A 15,489-nucleotide genomic window follows, 5' to 3' on the forward strand; every position below is an offset into this window, starting at 1 on the left:
TATATATATATAGATAATTATATATATATATATATATATATATATATATATATATATATATATATATTGATTGAGTACCAGGTAGTCTACATGTTGGTGCAGCAATATCATGATATCGAAAGTAAAACAGAAACCAATTTCATGTTGATCACCAACAATTTATTTACAGCACACAAATATTTGAGCGATTCGCTCTTTCTCAAGTGTTGTTTGCAAATCGCTCAAAAATTGGTGTGGTGAAATAAATTGTCGGTGATTAGCATGAGCTCGATTTCTGTTTTATTTCATGTATACAGATATACAGTGTATACATGCCTATAGGCATATTGCTTCCTATACCAATATGTGCAATAGTGGTAACTACATTGTACTACACACTACTAATGATAATGATAACAGCAGCAATATAGATAATTAAGGTGATGTTGTCTTCCAAATTTCTAATATGTTGAACGAGTGTCAGATGGGGAAGATGTATTACATGATCATATCCACAAATCATTGATTTTTACAACTGGACTGACTGGAAATTTAATTTGACCTGTTTAGTGGGAGAAAAATCAAAAGCACGAACACACATCTTCTTACAATATCATTGGAGGGGGGAAAATGCAAGACATAGGGGTGAGAGGGGTATCAGAAAAATGGCAGGACACAGACAAAGACAGGCGCGCGTCTTAGATTATTTTATACCAAAGCAGATCACGTCTCCGAAGTCAAATAGATCTATCCGAAAGGGGAATAAACACCTGTTTCAATACAGACAACTTTCAGGGAAGAGTGTGAAATAAATAACATAAATGAGTACATGAATATGTGGTCAACGCTGGATTGAGAAGTACCAGTTTGACAGTTTACAAGTTCAAGTAAATATCAAGGGCTATAGCGGCTGTCATACTGTCCGATCAGTGAGTTGACCGTACCGTACTCGCGAGGAGCTGCGGAGGTACCGCTAAGCAACATGGCGGCGTGTGCACTGAGGCGTCACATCCGGGGTGCGCGGTGGCGACACCGAGCTCAGCGGGTTGTGAATGGGTATGATGCTTCTATGTGTAAGAGTTCTGTGGTCGCGACCCGTTGGGTGTTGGGGCTCGGTTTGAACGGTGCTGTTCGGGAGGTAAACATGATTGAGCACCACATGAAATCACGCTTTGTGTTCTATCGCCGACGTGATTTGCCTATCAGTTGTGGTCGAGGTCAAAAGTGTAGGTTACGACAAATAAAATGACTTTACAGCTGTGTATAAGCAATCTGCTCTATGCTGTGGTGAACGCGCCGTTCGGAGACTGTTCATCTAGTTGCCTCGCACAGTGCGAGATGGTAGCGAGATTTAGACTTTTATACATTTAATTCGCAGGTGCTTTTTGCATCATCATGTGATGTATTCATACCCATCTTCTACTGCTGGACGGCTAGCTCATAACATACAGTAGGGGTAATAAACGCCGTCAAAACACGGATCATCAGCGATCAGGACACGTCCCATCACAACCATGCCCGACTCCGGCCGCGGCCAGTCCGCTCTGCGATATTCGGCAGCAGGGGTTGCGAATATGTGTGCATCATTTGGTAAGGCAGACTATAAATATCGAATATAATAAATCATAACGAATACAACAATGCCGTAGAATATATTTTGACACAGTGCATTCCAGTGTAGCTCAGAGTGATTTCACATTGGTACTTTCTTTCACATAATGCTTCCATGCGTCACTTCTATTCTAATCCCTAATGTTTCATGAAATCATAACGTCAGATTATTTTCCACGCCAGGGAGCCGATCGGATGGGTGCCATGGCAGATAATATAAATGATATACACATACATGTGTTTTTTATTTTTTATTTATTTATTTATTATTATTATTTTTTTTTTTTTGGGGGGGGGGGGTAAAAGTGCACATCTTTTGGGTGTCTGTTTTTATTGATAGGGCCTACTTCTTCTTCTTTTTTTTTTTTTAAAGATACCAGTATTATATACCATCATAGTGGAATCAACATAGGGTTTTGTGTTTTATTTTTCCCCTTCATTTTATCTGTTGTTTTTTAAACCAAAGAATGTGTGTGTGTGTGTGGGGGGGGGGGGGGGGGGGGGGCTACAGCCCATGCTAAACAGGTTACTGATTAACATGTTTTACAGCTTTGTTGTGATATACTAAGAAGGACAAAGTTGAGGCCAGGGTCAAATCTCTGTATATTTTGTGCACCTCTATATATGAGTTTTAACATAAAAATAGATAAACAAATTTTCTTGTTAATATTTTTTTTTTTTTTTTTGGGGGGGGGGGGGGTTAGGTCTTTATCAAGTAGAAAAAGAAATCTTTTTAGTGACACTGCACTTATTGCAGAAATATTTTTTGCAGTATTGAAATTTGTATTCTACTTATTTTGTATATATTTTTACAGCTTCAATCTCATATTCTCAAGTTGGTAAAAATGAATAGATTTTGTTTTAATTTAAACTACGATTTATTATTATTATTATCATTATTATATATATATATATATATATATATATGTATATATATATATATATATATATTGCAAAACGAGCTAACTCCATTCTTGTTAAGTTGAGATACAGCTGTATTTGTGATTAAAGCTGCTAAAAACAATGTAGTAAATTATCTGATGATGGACTTACTTTGAAATGTGTAAAATGGTGCTTGGCTCATTTCGCAATGAAACTCTTCATGCATGTATTTCTGGTCAGTGTCTTTGCATTTATAATATAATATATATATATATATATATATATATATATATATATATATATATATAGTACATGTAATAAATGAACATTGAGCAAAGAACATGGCAGCAATCACAATTCAAACCTGAGACATCTGGAATGCTAGTGACCCGTGCTCTTACTGAATGAGTGTAGTGTTTGTCCCAGAGTCTCTTATTTTCATTGCTTGTGTGGTCAGAAGCTGTCACAAAAATGACATGAGTATAGAAGGATTGAAATCAGCATTGGGATAAATGTGAGTGATCACCAATGGTCTCTCACAATTTTGATTTACATTAATTTAAGTCTTGGTAATAATCCAGAACAAGTCCTGCCAATGTCATATTATTCTTTTATTTTACTTCTAAACAGTAAACTTTTACTTTAAAAGTGGTCTATAGGACTAAGATGGAAACTGTGTATAGTTATACGGCCTATTTTGATTCATCTATCATTGATATAGCATGGTAACTAGACAAACCATCCCTATCAGTTCGGATGTACTCTAGAAGTAGTTGATTCATATGTGCAGCCATTTGTTAAAACTAGAAATTACACTGATCACAGAACACCAACTGGTGGTATAAAGTGTTATTATCTTATCAGTTCTCGGTTAGGTTGGGAAACTACCAGGAAGGTCTAGCCTTCCTGTGTACATTATCTGGTTTTAGTAGCTGGTTATTATAGCTGTCCTCATCAACCATGGCGAGTATACTGTAGATTCTTTTCTCTGTGAACGCGATTTCACATTTCATGCAGTGCAATAAATTTGTTTTCATATTTTCCTGAAGAAGATAGCATCAAAAGGGTGAATAAATACAACTGCATTCTGTTGTTGACTGAGCATAAACACTATATATATATATATATATATATATATATATATATGTCTTTGATGCAGAAATTTTGGGCTTTACCAATAGGGAATAAGAAAATGATTTGGCATGCAAAAAAAAAAGTTTACTGGTTGTAGCTCCCATGAAACCAATGATGTTTTTAAGATTATATGAGAATAATTAGGAATTTGAAAATGAAAAAATTGTAGAATTACATGGTTGAGAATAAAGAGATAACTGTTGTTTAATTTGGACGTAAAACAGTCATGGTAAATGCTCTCTTGAAACAGAATCATCATGATGTGAATATCAAAATCAGTGGAATTAGAGTTTAAAGAGTGATGGTGTGATCCTATTCATTCAGATATTTCCCATGGAATGTAGTTATCTTATACCCACAATTCTGTTTAATAATCGCTTGTTTATCTTTTCATTTGTATCTAGAGCTATATATATATATATATCTTTGTTTTTATTTGATATACCCTTTCATATCTCTTTATATCTGCCTTGTGTAGTGACCAATCCAGTGGAGGTCACCAAAGTTCGTATACAGCTGGAAGGAGAACTGGAGAGCAAGAAGGCCCTTTCAGCACTCAAGCATCGGTACTACAAGGGTCTCCTCCATGGACTTGTAACCATTGCCAAAGATGAGGGTATCAGAGGACTTTATAAAGGGTGAGGGAAGGTAATAACATGACAACCTTTTATACACAATTTAGTCTAGTTTAGTTTTTGCTTTCCCCTTGTATAGGAGGTGGCTGAGGAAGCAATAGATTGAGGGCTTAAAAGCAAGCATCCAACAGGACTGATAGCTTTATCTTGTAAGTCCCTCATATAGACTGGGCACTGAGGATAAAATACATTGTCTTGTATAGCCAGATTCTTTTATATTATTACCCTATCACATGTGTGGTGTCCTCTTCATTATCTATGGACATCCTTTATCTTCCTTTGTCCAGGACTTTGTGGTCAAGGTAACGGGTACACAGGAAGTGGAACTATATGATTATTATGGAGGGATGATGCCTGTACTTATGTATACATAATAACCACATGCAAACTAGGACATCTGCCTGCACTTAGAAGGTGTTACCATCGCACAGGATATCTGACCAATACAAATTCATTGTACTCTTTAAGATACATTGTGTTACTCAGATTGAGGAAGAACATCAATATGTGTTCTGTGAAAAAAGCAAAAGGAAATTAGCAGGAAAATGACTGCCTTCCGAATAAATGTAACTTAAACCCAGGCATGACCCATTGTCTTGTAAATATTGAAATATCAACAAGGATTGTGAAATGGATTGGAAATGTACAGGTGTCAAACACTTCTCTCCATAATGTCTTTCATGTATCTGTGGCAAAGGGTTACGAAGGGATTATCAATTAGTAAAAAAAAACAACAAACAACGAACTAAACCAAACACAAATCATAACAAACTCTTGTGTGATATTTGCTTGGACCCAAATGAAGGTAAAGTTGTTCGGTACAATTTCAAGTTTGTTGAACTATCTTACTATATGATATTGTAAAATCAGTGCATAGGCCCTATATGGAATACTGTATATTTTGAATGCTTATTAAAATTCATGTGGGGTTTGCCCTGTACATGCAGTGTCGTCACGTCAGGAAATGAATGGAGCTATGTAGTAAAATCATAGTTAAAGGGACTGTGCAGTACTGTTTGAGGTGAGGGGTTCATGTTTTGAACATTTCTAAGTGAGAGAATGAGAAACCGCTTATGAAATATGAAAGAGCATGTAATTTTAAGGATGATTCTACGTTTATTTGATGAGAATTGGTTTTCAAATGGCTGAGATATCCGAAAAAGTGATAATAATAAAAGGCGACAGGCCACAACTTTATTAGTATCTCTTTGTTTCACCTTGTTTTTGGATATCTCAGCCATTTCAAAACTGATTTTCATCAAATAAACCTTTGATGTCCTTTCGAATTGCATGCTCTTTGACATCTCATAGAGTGGTTTCTGAATATCTCACAAAACGTTAAAAGCTAAATCCTCGCCTCGACCAGAGCTGTACTCACCCTTTAAAACAATTGTGTCAAAATTTATGAATATCTCTCTCTAGACTCTAAATTATGAAATGAACACGTGAACATGACAAAACATGTGTCCAAAAAGAATTGGACTATTACAGAATAAATCACAGATATCACATATCACTTGTTGCAATGCCAGGCAAGCTGCATGAAAAACTGTTAATATTTAACATGAATTGCCAGGAATGGTCGTTTTAATTTTGATGCCAGAAATGTCTATTAATTAAGAATCGCAATAAACCAGTTTGTGGAAGTTTAAGTGATAGCACCTTTTGATGAACATTTCCTTCATACCAGTATTTCTCTTTCATCTTCCCTCTTGAAGTTCCCAATTTCTAAGTCTAAGGACTGCTGCACTGCACTGCCTATATCAGTTGTGATGATCACTTTAATATTACATCCCTAGGTTGACGCCCTCCTTGATACGAGATGGAATCTACAGCGCCTTGCGTGTGGGTGGCTATGAACCCCTGAAGAGGCTTTACGGTGCCACTGATCCAGCCAGGACTCCTCTGCATTTAAAGCTGGCTGCAGGAGCAACTTCAGGTAATAGCGCCTTCTGAGACAACTGTAGTTCAAAGTTGTTCATTATTATTTAGGTTTTCCATCAGTGTATAACTTCCTTTAGAAATATGTTTGACAACAACCAATCAAATATTACATACACAGTGCAACAACAAATGACATTTCAGAAGGAGATTTTTAATTGAAATGACTTTAACCATCAACTTGTGAAAAGAAAAGAAAAGGAATGCATTTCATATGTTTCAAAATGAATTGTTCAAATTGTATAAGATAACAAAGTTAACTGGACCATTTTTCATGCTATCTGGGCAGAATCCATGATAATTATATAACACTTAAAAAGATATATGGACTTGTAAATCAGTACAATCACTCTCAGGTATGAGAATTGTTTATAGTGAAAAAGTTCAGCTCTATAAATTTGTTATATGAAGATGAAAACTTTAAATTAAAGGAGCACTTAAATCACTTTTTATGCAAACATTTGATGATATTGTAATTTTCCAAAATTGTTCATAAATTTTGTAAACAAATTTAGTCTACATAGTTACAACTCTCATTGATCTATGTTTAATGCATGAAACCAATTTATTTCTAGTCATCGTAGATGACTTTTTGTTTTTCTACGAAGTTATTTGAATAATGAAAATAAAGATGAACTTTTCTGTGGTGACTTCTTCACTCTTTTTACTGTCTAGGTGGACTCAGTAGTTGGATTACAACTCCAACGGACATAATTCGTATCAGAATTCAAGGGGAAGGTGTTCTTGCTCCAGGTCAGGCCCCACGGTACCGTGGCTTCTTACATGCATTCTCTCAAATTGCCAAGACGGAAGGTGTGTTGGGACTCTACAGGGGGACTGTTCCAACTGTTCAGAGGGCCATGATTCTGACAGCAGCTCAGGTAATGTGTGTCATTTTTGTTTTCTCTCACAATATTTGGCTTTGTGGTTGAATGTGGAAAATGTAATTTTTTTTCTCTCTTACTGACTTATTATGTTTAGTTTCTGAATAAAGTCTCATAAATCAGATGTGATGACTAATTTCATGAACAATTGTTTAATAAATTGTCATAGACAGGTATCAATATCGCTCATCAAAAATTAATTTACAGTGATGATGTAAATACAATGTGTCTTGATTTTAAGATCATCCCTTCCCCATTGTTGTTGTTCAAGAGTGAGTGTTAACTTCCTGGTATGCATATTAGTGGAAAGATATACTGGCCATACAGGTTTCAATACTATGATATATGGGGACTTATTATAAATAGACAATTTCAAGATTGGTTTAGTTGCTGATCGAGAATGGCATTAACAAGATGAGAAAGAAGTATCATCACCTTGGATAGGCCTACAGTATACAAGGCATTTGTGTTAAAGCTGACAATATTTTTGCAAGTTATTGTTAATTTAGCAAATTTTATGTTGACTCACAACATTCACATAATTAAAAACACTGTTAAATATGCTGTGTATTCATTATTTTGTGTGTGTGAGGGGGGGGGGGGGGGGGAGAGAAACACCAAACTGAACCAGAACATTCTGCATAGGCTTATATTTTGGTATTACAAATTGTACATCTATGCACAGACAATAAAGAAGTCCATTTTAGGTTGGTTTATGTGATTCCTGTGATATATAAATTAAGGGGACAGGATTTGTGTGCATATTCATCATGTGCTCTATGAATGATAGATTGGAATTTATGATGCATACTTTGTGTTGATTTTTTGGAATTTTGAATCTTTCGTCAATAATTCCCTTATAGATTCCAACCTATGACCACACTAAGCATACCATTCTCAACCACAGCTGGATGACGGAAGGTATGAAGCTCCATCTTGTCTCCTCCATGGCGTCAGGATTTATGACGGCGTTTACCACCTCACCGGTCGACGTCATCAAGACGAGAGTCATGAATCAGAAAATCAGAGGTAATCTTATGGCTTACCCAGCTCAGACTGAGTTAATGTGGATTATGGGAAATACACAGCACCCCAACTATTATATTAGTCATGGTATGGTGATAACGTGGGAAAAAAAAATAGGGGCTGTCCTTGCCAGTATGTGATATCTGTCTCAAATAAATAATTTGATATTATATCTATTATGTATGATGTACCTATATGTTGTGAGTGATATATCTTAGAAATCGTCAAATGCCCTATCTGTTACAAGGTTTTGTCAACAAAATAGTATTTTCCAGAGACAATATGATATATTGTTTTTGAGTTATCTTTGTTTGGAATTATTTACCAATATTTCATATCAAAATCAAAATCAAAAGGATACATATATGCTAAACAGTTATATTCAGTATCGTAACACGTAAATGTACTCTGTGTGTGACAGTGCAGTTGAGTGCTGAAACACTTCAAATACATGATACAGATATTGATGTCAAGGGCTTCTTTTAAAATGGTGTTTAATGTCCAAGAAGGTTAGATGACAAAACTTCAACTGCAGAATTAGTTGCTGGAAGATGATTAAATCTGACAAACAATTTGTTTCTGTTTAGCGTGTGTGTCGGAAAGTGCGTTCATGTGAAATTAATCATTTATACATGGCAGTAGAAAAGTGAATGATAATTGTAGTAAAGCAAGTTTTCAACTTCACATATTTGCTATTCCTTTTCCCAGTTGTGCAGTCCACCCATGGCACTCCCAAACATGAATGTTTGTACCGTGGATCACTGGACTGTCTGCTGAAGACGTTGCGTGCTGAGGGCCTGTATGGACTCTATAAGGGATTCTTCTCCAACTGGCTACGTCTTGGCCCCCACACCACCGTGTCTTTCATTGTCTTCGAGAAGCTCAGGGAACTGGCTGGCATCGAACCCATATGAGGTGCAGTCACAGTTTGTACTACCTCCTGAAAGCAATTTCCTTACTTCTTTTACTGTCTATGTATTTATTCATGCATGTGGCATTTGCATGTGTGTTGTTGTTGTTGTTTTTTTTTTCTGGTGTAGTTTTTGCTTTATTTGTGATAAAACCTCTTGCTGAATGTAGTAAATATGCTATGCTGATGCCTTAAACTATTAAATGTAAGTTGTTACCATCATGACATGAAATTTTTGATTAAAAGATTATGGTATGTCTTCCATTTTGCTGCAGTGTGTTTTAAAGTGAATATCCCTTGTCTTCACATACATACAATTATTGTTTCTAGGAATTGAGACCTTTTTGTATGCACTTGACTTAGTACCTTTGCGGAAAACAGGGGGAATATCTTTTTTACCCTCAAAATGTGTCTGTATCAAGAGGAGAGAATGTGTACTTTTTATGAAATATTCAATTTTTTTGAAGTATCTTTATATTTTAGCTTTTGAACAGAATAATGTCTGATTTTTCTCAAATTTCACTGATGTGTTCTACTAATATTGCTACATTCACTCAATCTATATGTACATTTGGGTTTCATTTCCTTTTAAGTTTTGGGGTATTCTATCACTTTTATCTCAGACATCTGCGATGATTGGAAAACGGCAAATATTTAATAGGTCCATGAATGGTTGGATTAAAATGTAGAGTTTCCTTGTTATTCTTTTTAGTATCTAATTGTCGCCTTTCCCAACTGACTTTCATGCTTTACATCATGTAAAACAATAACATACAATAATGAATACTACTGTCGCAACAGCCAACCAGGGTCTAGGATTACTGCCAGTTTCCATGGTAGTAATTATTGTAGTGGAATTAGCATCACAGTGTCTTAACCCGTTGATGACGGTTTGATTTTGCTACAACATGCATTTCCCATAGACACCTGCCCGAGTATACTCGGAACTCGCCCTCAACAGGTTAAGGAACATAGCCATTTGGGGGGAAATCTACCACTCCCCAGAGTATGTCATCCTTTAGAATGAAGTACTTTAAGAGACTTCTGTGACCGTAATAGATATACACCTACAAATGTAGGTTAATGGTGCTACCTCATGTAATATGTCACAGAGTATTCTGATTCAGAGTTGATTATACCAAGTACTTGTGAAGTTGAGGGTGGATTTGAAATTATACATGCACTCCAATTAGGCACAGGGTATCCATAGTGATCTCAGGGAAATTACATATGAAGATTTGGCATTCTGAAACAATCTTCATCCTGAACCTGTTGAGGATGAGTCCCTAGTATACTTGGGCAGGTGTCTGTGGAAAATGTGTCTTGTAGCAAAATCAGTCCGTCCTCAACGGTTAAGGACCAGAACTAAATCTCTGGTCCCCCCAAACTTTCAGTTAACTGTTCCCACTCTTTTGGAAACCATTTTCTTTGAATGTTTTTTTCTGGTACGTCAGCAAGCTTCATCTGACTTTGTTCCAAAATGCTCAAAGCAAACAAAATAATGTAGAAAAAAAAAATGAGTTGAAAAGAACAGAAAATTCCAGAATCCACGCTGCCCAGGTTTAGGTGTTCAAGAGTCAAATTGTTTTATACCTGGCACTCTATGTAAGTTCATTTATGTTTGGTAAGATGTTGTAGATCATGATATTTTCACCAGTTGAAGTTTTCACAATCAGTATGAAACCTTACTAAGAGCTTTTATTTCTAAAATAAATATGAATTGGTGGAACTGGTGAGAAAAAAAGTTTTAAGTGTCTTTATGTGGTTAGCCAAATAGGTAGTCCTATTTTTAATGCTGTCTTAAGTCCTACATGTTTATTCCCCATAAACTATTTTCATGTGCCTTTTCTATTTTGCTGTTGGGGATTTCGAGACTGAATGCAGGAGCTTGAAAATGCAGTGAATTGTTATCATCAATTCACATCATTATTTATACAGCGCTGTACTCTAGTCAATATCACAGAAGGCCTATGATTCTGTTTGTTGTCCACTGAAAGATATGCCTAAATTCTGTGCAGTTGAATGAAATGCTATACTGCATTGAAACTTGTTTCTACTTGAAAAGGTAACTTGAGGAAGCAGTGATTGCAAGCATTCATTACAGCCATGTAACAAACAAACAAACAAACAGACAAACACAGACAGAGAACAGACAAACAAACAAACATGGCAGACATAGGTAACAAATCTCTCTCAAGCTGTTTTGCACAAATGCCAGCACAAATATGTGAAGATTTATATGTGAACTATTTGTTTTTATGTTCTTGTGTCCATAACAGTGACTGCTTTATAGTCAACAGTGTTTTGCTGTTATGATCTCTGTATTCTGAACTACCAATCTTGCCACTAAAGATTTTTGTTTTTCTTTATAGGATTGAAGAAAAAAATAGTGATTATAGAATGCATATTGATTTGTACATACAAATTTAAGACAATGTGGTTTTATGTCATGCAATATATTACAGTGTATTTGCCTCATTGTTTATAGAGGATTATAAAGTGTCATGCAAATACAACTTTTAAGAAGTTCTTGAGAAGTGTTATGACTAATGGTCAGATTTCACAGAATAAAACAAACACCACAATACCAAAGGTACATAAAATTCAAATCATTCACAGATGATTCACAGCATATGTAGGCTGATTGTTGTGTAAGATGGATGGTCATAAATTCATGCAACATTCCTTGGGAACTGCAGTGTATGAGCATGAATTTGTTGATCCAATTACTAGTATACCTAGCAGATAAGGAGAGATGAAAGGTGTCTACAGTGTCATTGGAAGTGAAGGCCAATGTCAAATACCCATGTACATATCTAGATAAGTCAGTCCAGTGAACAAAAGTAAATTTACCAGCCACATCTATTTCAGTTTTTTGTTATAAATACAGATCATCACTGTGGCATCTCCCAATGACATACATGTGTAGTTCATCCCAGTATAGCTTCTTGGAGCTGCAAGAGGGATTACAGTATCAAGTATAAAGTATCAAGTATCAAGTAATTTCTTTTTCCATATTCTTATTATATATACTAACAGATTTGTCTGGATTTTTGGTTTATATTTGTAGATATTGTTGTATTAATGGAACATTGTCTGTTCACAAATGATCTTGGAATTATTCAGGAGAAATCATGATTGCATGTGCAATAATTATGATGAATTGCAAAGAATGTTGAAAACTGAAGAAAGATGAATGGATTTTACAACAAATAACATGTAATGTAATTATGGTCAGTAATAAATGTATTTTTTGACTGCCAGTCAACATACTGAATATGTGTTGTGATGAGACACATTCTTTGTGAGCATGTTGGACCCCCCCAAAAACCCAAACAAACAAACAAACAAACAAACAAACAAACATGTGTATTGTGTGTAATGCCCAGTGAGATTCTGATTGTGTTCATGAACATACTTTTCTATCAAACCACCTGTGCCTTCCACAAGGCATACAGACTCCTGCATGTTTCTAAAGCAGACTGGTAAATCAACACATCTCATTCCGATCACTCCCTGCTCTCCTTCTTCCTTTATACACCCAACCATACACACACATTAACAAATTATTCCACTTGATTTAAACTTCTTTTGAATTCTTATTATTTTGACAATCAAAGCCTGGTAGCAAGAAACAAACGGTACAGGTTTATATCATTATGTATTTTGTGAAAACAAGACGCCAAAACACACAAAATGTCAACCCTTTTTTATCATTTACCAATCATGTATTTTTGTTCTTTTTACTATAAATACCAATACAGTTTGCGACAATGGCATGGTGTAATGTCATGTTATATCAAACACATCTCATATTCTTGATTACAGGGTCTTTGTATCGCTTTTTCTCAGGTAGGAGAATCCAGTTTGATGAATTACAAATATATTACAGGTGACTATATGAAATAGATACACAAAAGTCCAGCTTTAAGGCAAATTTGGTTTTACAAATGTAGGTATTCAAAAAGCTAAAAGATGTATTCCATTGTTAATTACAGTTTTGAAGGTGGAAAAAATAATGTCAGTCAAGTAAAATGCACTAAAAAAAGATGAATGATTCTACTTGTCTCAAATCATACAGGAAAATGAAGAATGTAAAGCTGTGAATAGGTTGATTAGATACTTGCATATATGGCTATAATGATAATAAACATACAATGATACATTTCCGTCTTTGAAAAGACCTACTGTAGTGTTGCAAAATCAAAGACATGCTGAAATATAATGTGAACGTATCAGCAATGAAGCGAGATATTTTCAAACACTTGGCAAGATTATTATCTCAGATCTCGCTTTGAATACAATGCAGCTTGCCAAAGGTAAAACAATCAAACATAAACAAACAAAAGATGCTATGAAATACATGTGTTTGTGACAAAAGAAAGAGAAACAAAAGAAAGATGAATACTACAATGCGTATAGGCTGAAGTGATTTAAAAAATATGAAACAAAACTATGATATTGTAAGCCAATTTTTAGTTCGTAGGAAATGAACACACACTGCATCACAGCTCTTCCAAAGTGGTCGCCTTGCATTACATGACGTGTTTCATTACAAAACTTAATACCTTCGCACATAAGACTACACACCATTGATACATGTCAAAGTGACTATTCTCAACTTCAAGAAAAAAGACTAGAACATTTAGAATAAACAAATCCCATTACAGCTTACAATGGTGCTCATACACAGGGACAACCATCAAGCATTTTCAATGCACATAGATTACAATTTGAACAAATAAAGTACATTTGAAATCTGCTATTACTCCACTACAAAGTACACCCACTTAAACAAATCAGTCATTTGCTCTTTCATCTTAACCAAGAAAGTTTAGAAGTATCTCTTTTTTTTCAAACATGAAATTTCATTGATATCACTCATTCTGACAGCAAATATATATATATATATAGAGAGATAATATATCATTAAAGCTAAAGGTCATCAGCTGTATATCAATTACAGACTAATTTGTGTTGAACACTTTCATTCAAGAGATACCCACTACAGGAAAACTTAAGATCACAGATTCCATTTTCCACCACTGTTTTTATGTATAAATTTGTGAATGGAGTTTTGTGACACCCTTAAAAAGGGGTTGAAATTTGGGAAAAACTGATGCCATTTTGCTTGAAACAAAGACTATTTATGTATAGAACAAATCACAGTGAGTGTAAAAGATTTAAGTTATTATCGATGACAGAATTAGGCACTGGCTTTGCCCTTGAAAGGTACACAAATTTAAATAATTGTTGGGGAAAATGTCTTCATATAAATTTGTAAAGCATCAAAGGAGACAAAAACTCTCTTGAAATTAGTCTCCCAGTTAAAAAACTTTGCTAGAAATCTATCCAGTTCTATGCTGCTCTGTAAAGAAGCTATATAACCTGCAAATTCATAATATATTTACACAAATATGTACAATGCAACAAATTTGTATACAAAATAGAATATGCACCATATAATTTTCTCCCTATACAGCTTGCAGTTTTTCTTGTGCCTGTTTTGTACAGAAATATACAGCATATAAAAAAGAGTAAAATTAATCAAACGCGCTCTCAAAATGTGGCCGTGTTGACAAAGTATGATGCAATCCATTATTAGCTATACAAGAAGAGACATATAGTCAACTTTTTTCCTAAGTGTGGAATGCACTATTTTCTCTTCGTTCTTTCATAAAATGAATACAATGCTCTACAGATATATCCTATGAAATAATAACACCTAAAGACTGGGAAGAAATATGACACATACCCACTCTACGTGTTGCATCTCCACATGGCTTTATTCAACACAGACATTAAAGCTTCTCTTATTCTTTTTAATGGCTTTCTAGGCCATCAACCTCATCCATACACCGTTGTCTCAAATCTTCGCATCTTTTTGCAGCTGAAGTTTTCATTGACTCTTTCTACGCAAAGCCATACTACGCATCTCATTTCTATCAATTATGCCCTCAATCTATCTAATAGCTAAAGAAATGGAACATATGTGTGTGTGCGTTTTTCAGGACAACTGAATTTCAGACCTGAATTACATGATCTTTAACTCATTCAAATGTGTAAGGCTCATAAATGCTATCTATGCAAAGGTGTTAAGTATATTTCAACATTCCAGGAGAAAGTCACATCTTAATAGAAAAAAGAAGAATCTCTAAAAGTTATCACTTAGAAATTGTGAAGTCACAATAGAACAAACAACATAAACCCACACTCTATATCTTTTAGAAGACTGAGATATTGATGTACAGTTTTCAAGCCACTATAGATACTATTTAAGCAGCTAATATGAAATTAAACTATATTTGTAATAAGTGTCTGTGCATGTCCACATATTAGTTCAGTTATCTCCTGTCACCTCCACATCAAACAAATAATGGGAGGGGGGGCGGGGGCTACCCTAATACTTCATCCGGTAACATACTATGCAATCGTGTACATGTGCAGTAGGCTTTGGCAACATTTTTCTTGTCAAATACGGCATGTA

At 35.0% G+C, this 15,489-nt stretch overlaps 1 protein-coding gene across 1 annotated transcript; it reads left to right on the plus strand.

Annotated features, from left to right (window-relative positions):
* Positions 1 to 1,413: 1,413 nt before the first annotated feature.
* Positions 1,414 to 9,006, plus strand: LOC139710011 (mitochondrial substrate carrier family protein ucpB-like). Its single transcript, XM_071621963.1, has 6 exons — positions 1,414 to 1,569; positions 4,085 to 4,244; positions 6,041 to 6,180; positions 6,858 to 7,063; positions 7,930 to 8,095; positions 8,801 to 9,006. The coding sequence occupies exons 1-6, from the start codon at positions 1,494 to 1,496 to the stop codon at positions 9,004 to 9,006; spliced, it is 954 nt and encodes a 317-aa protein (XP_071478064.1). The 5' UTR covers positions 1,414 to 1,493.
* The last annotated feature ends 6,483 nt before the right edge of the window (positions 9,007 to 15,489 follow it).

Source organism: Diadema antillarum, unplaced genomic scaffold, assembly GCF_040938485.1.
Source record: "Diadema antillarum isolate AM-2024a unplaced genomic scaffold, OU_Dant_1.0 seq00001489_RagTag, whole genome shotgun sequence".
Classification (NCBI taxonomy): domain Eukaryota; kingdom Metazoa; phylum Echinodermata; class Echinoidea; order Diadematoida; family Diadematidae; genus Diadema; species Diadema antillarum.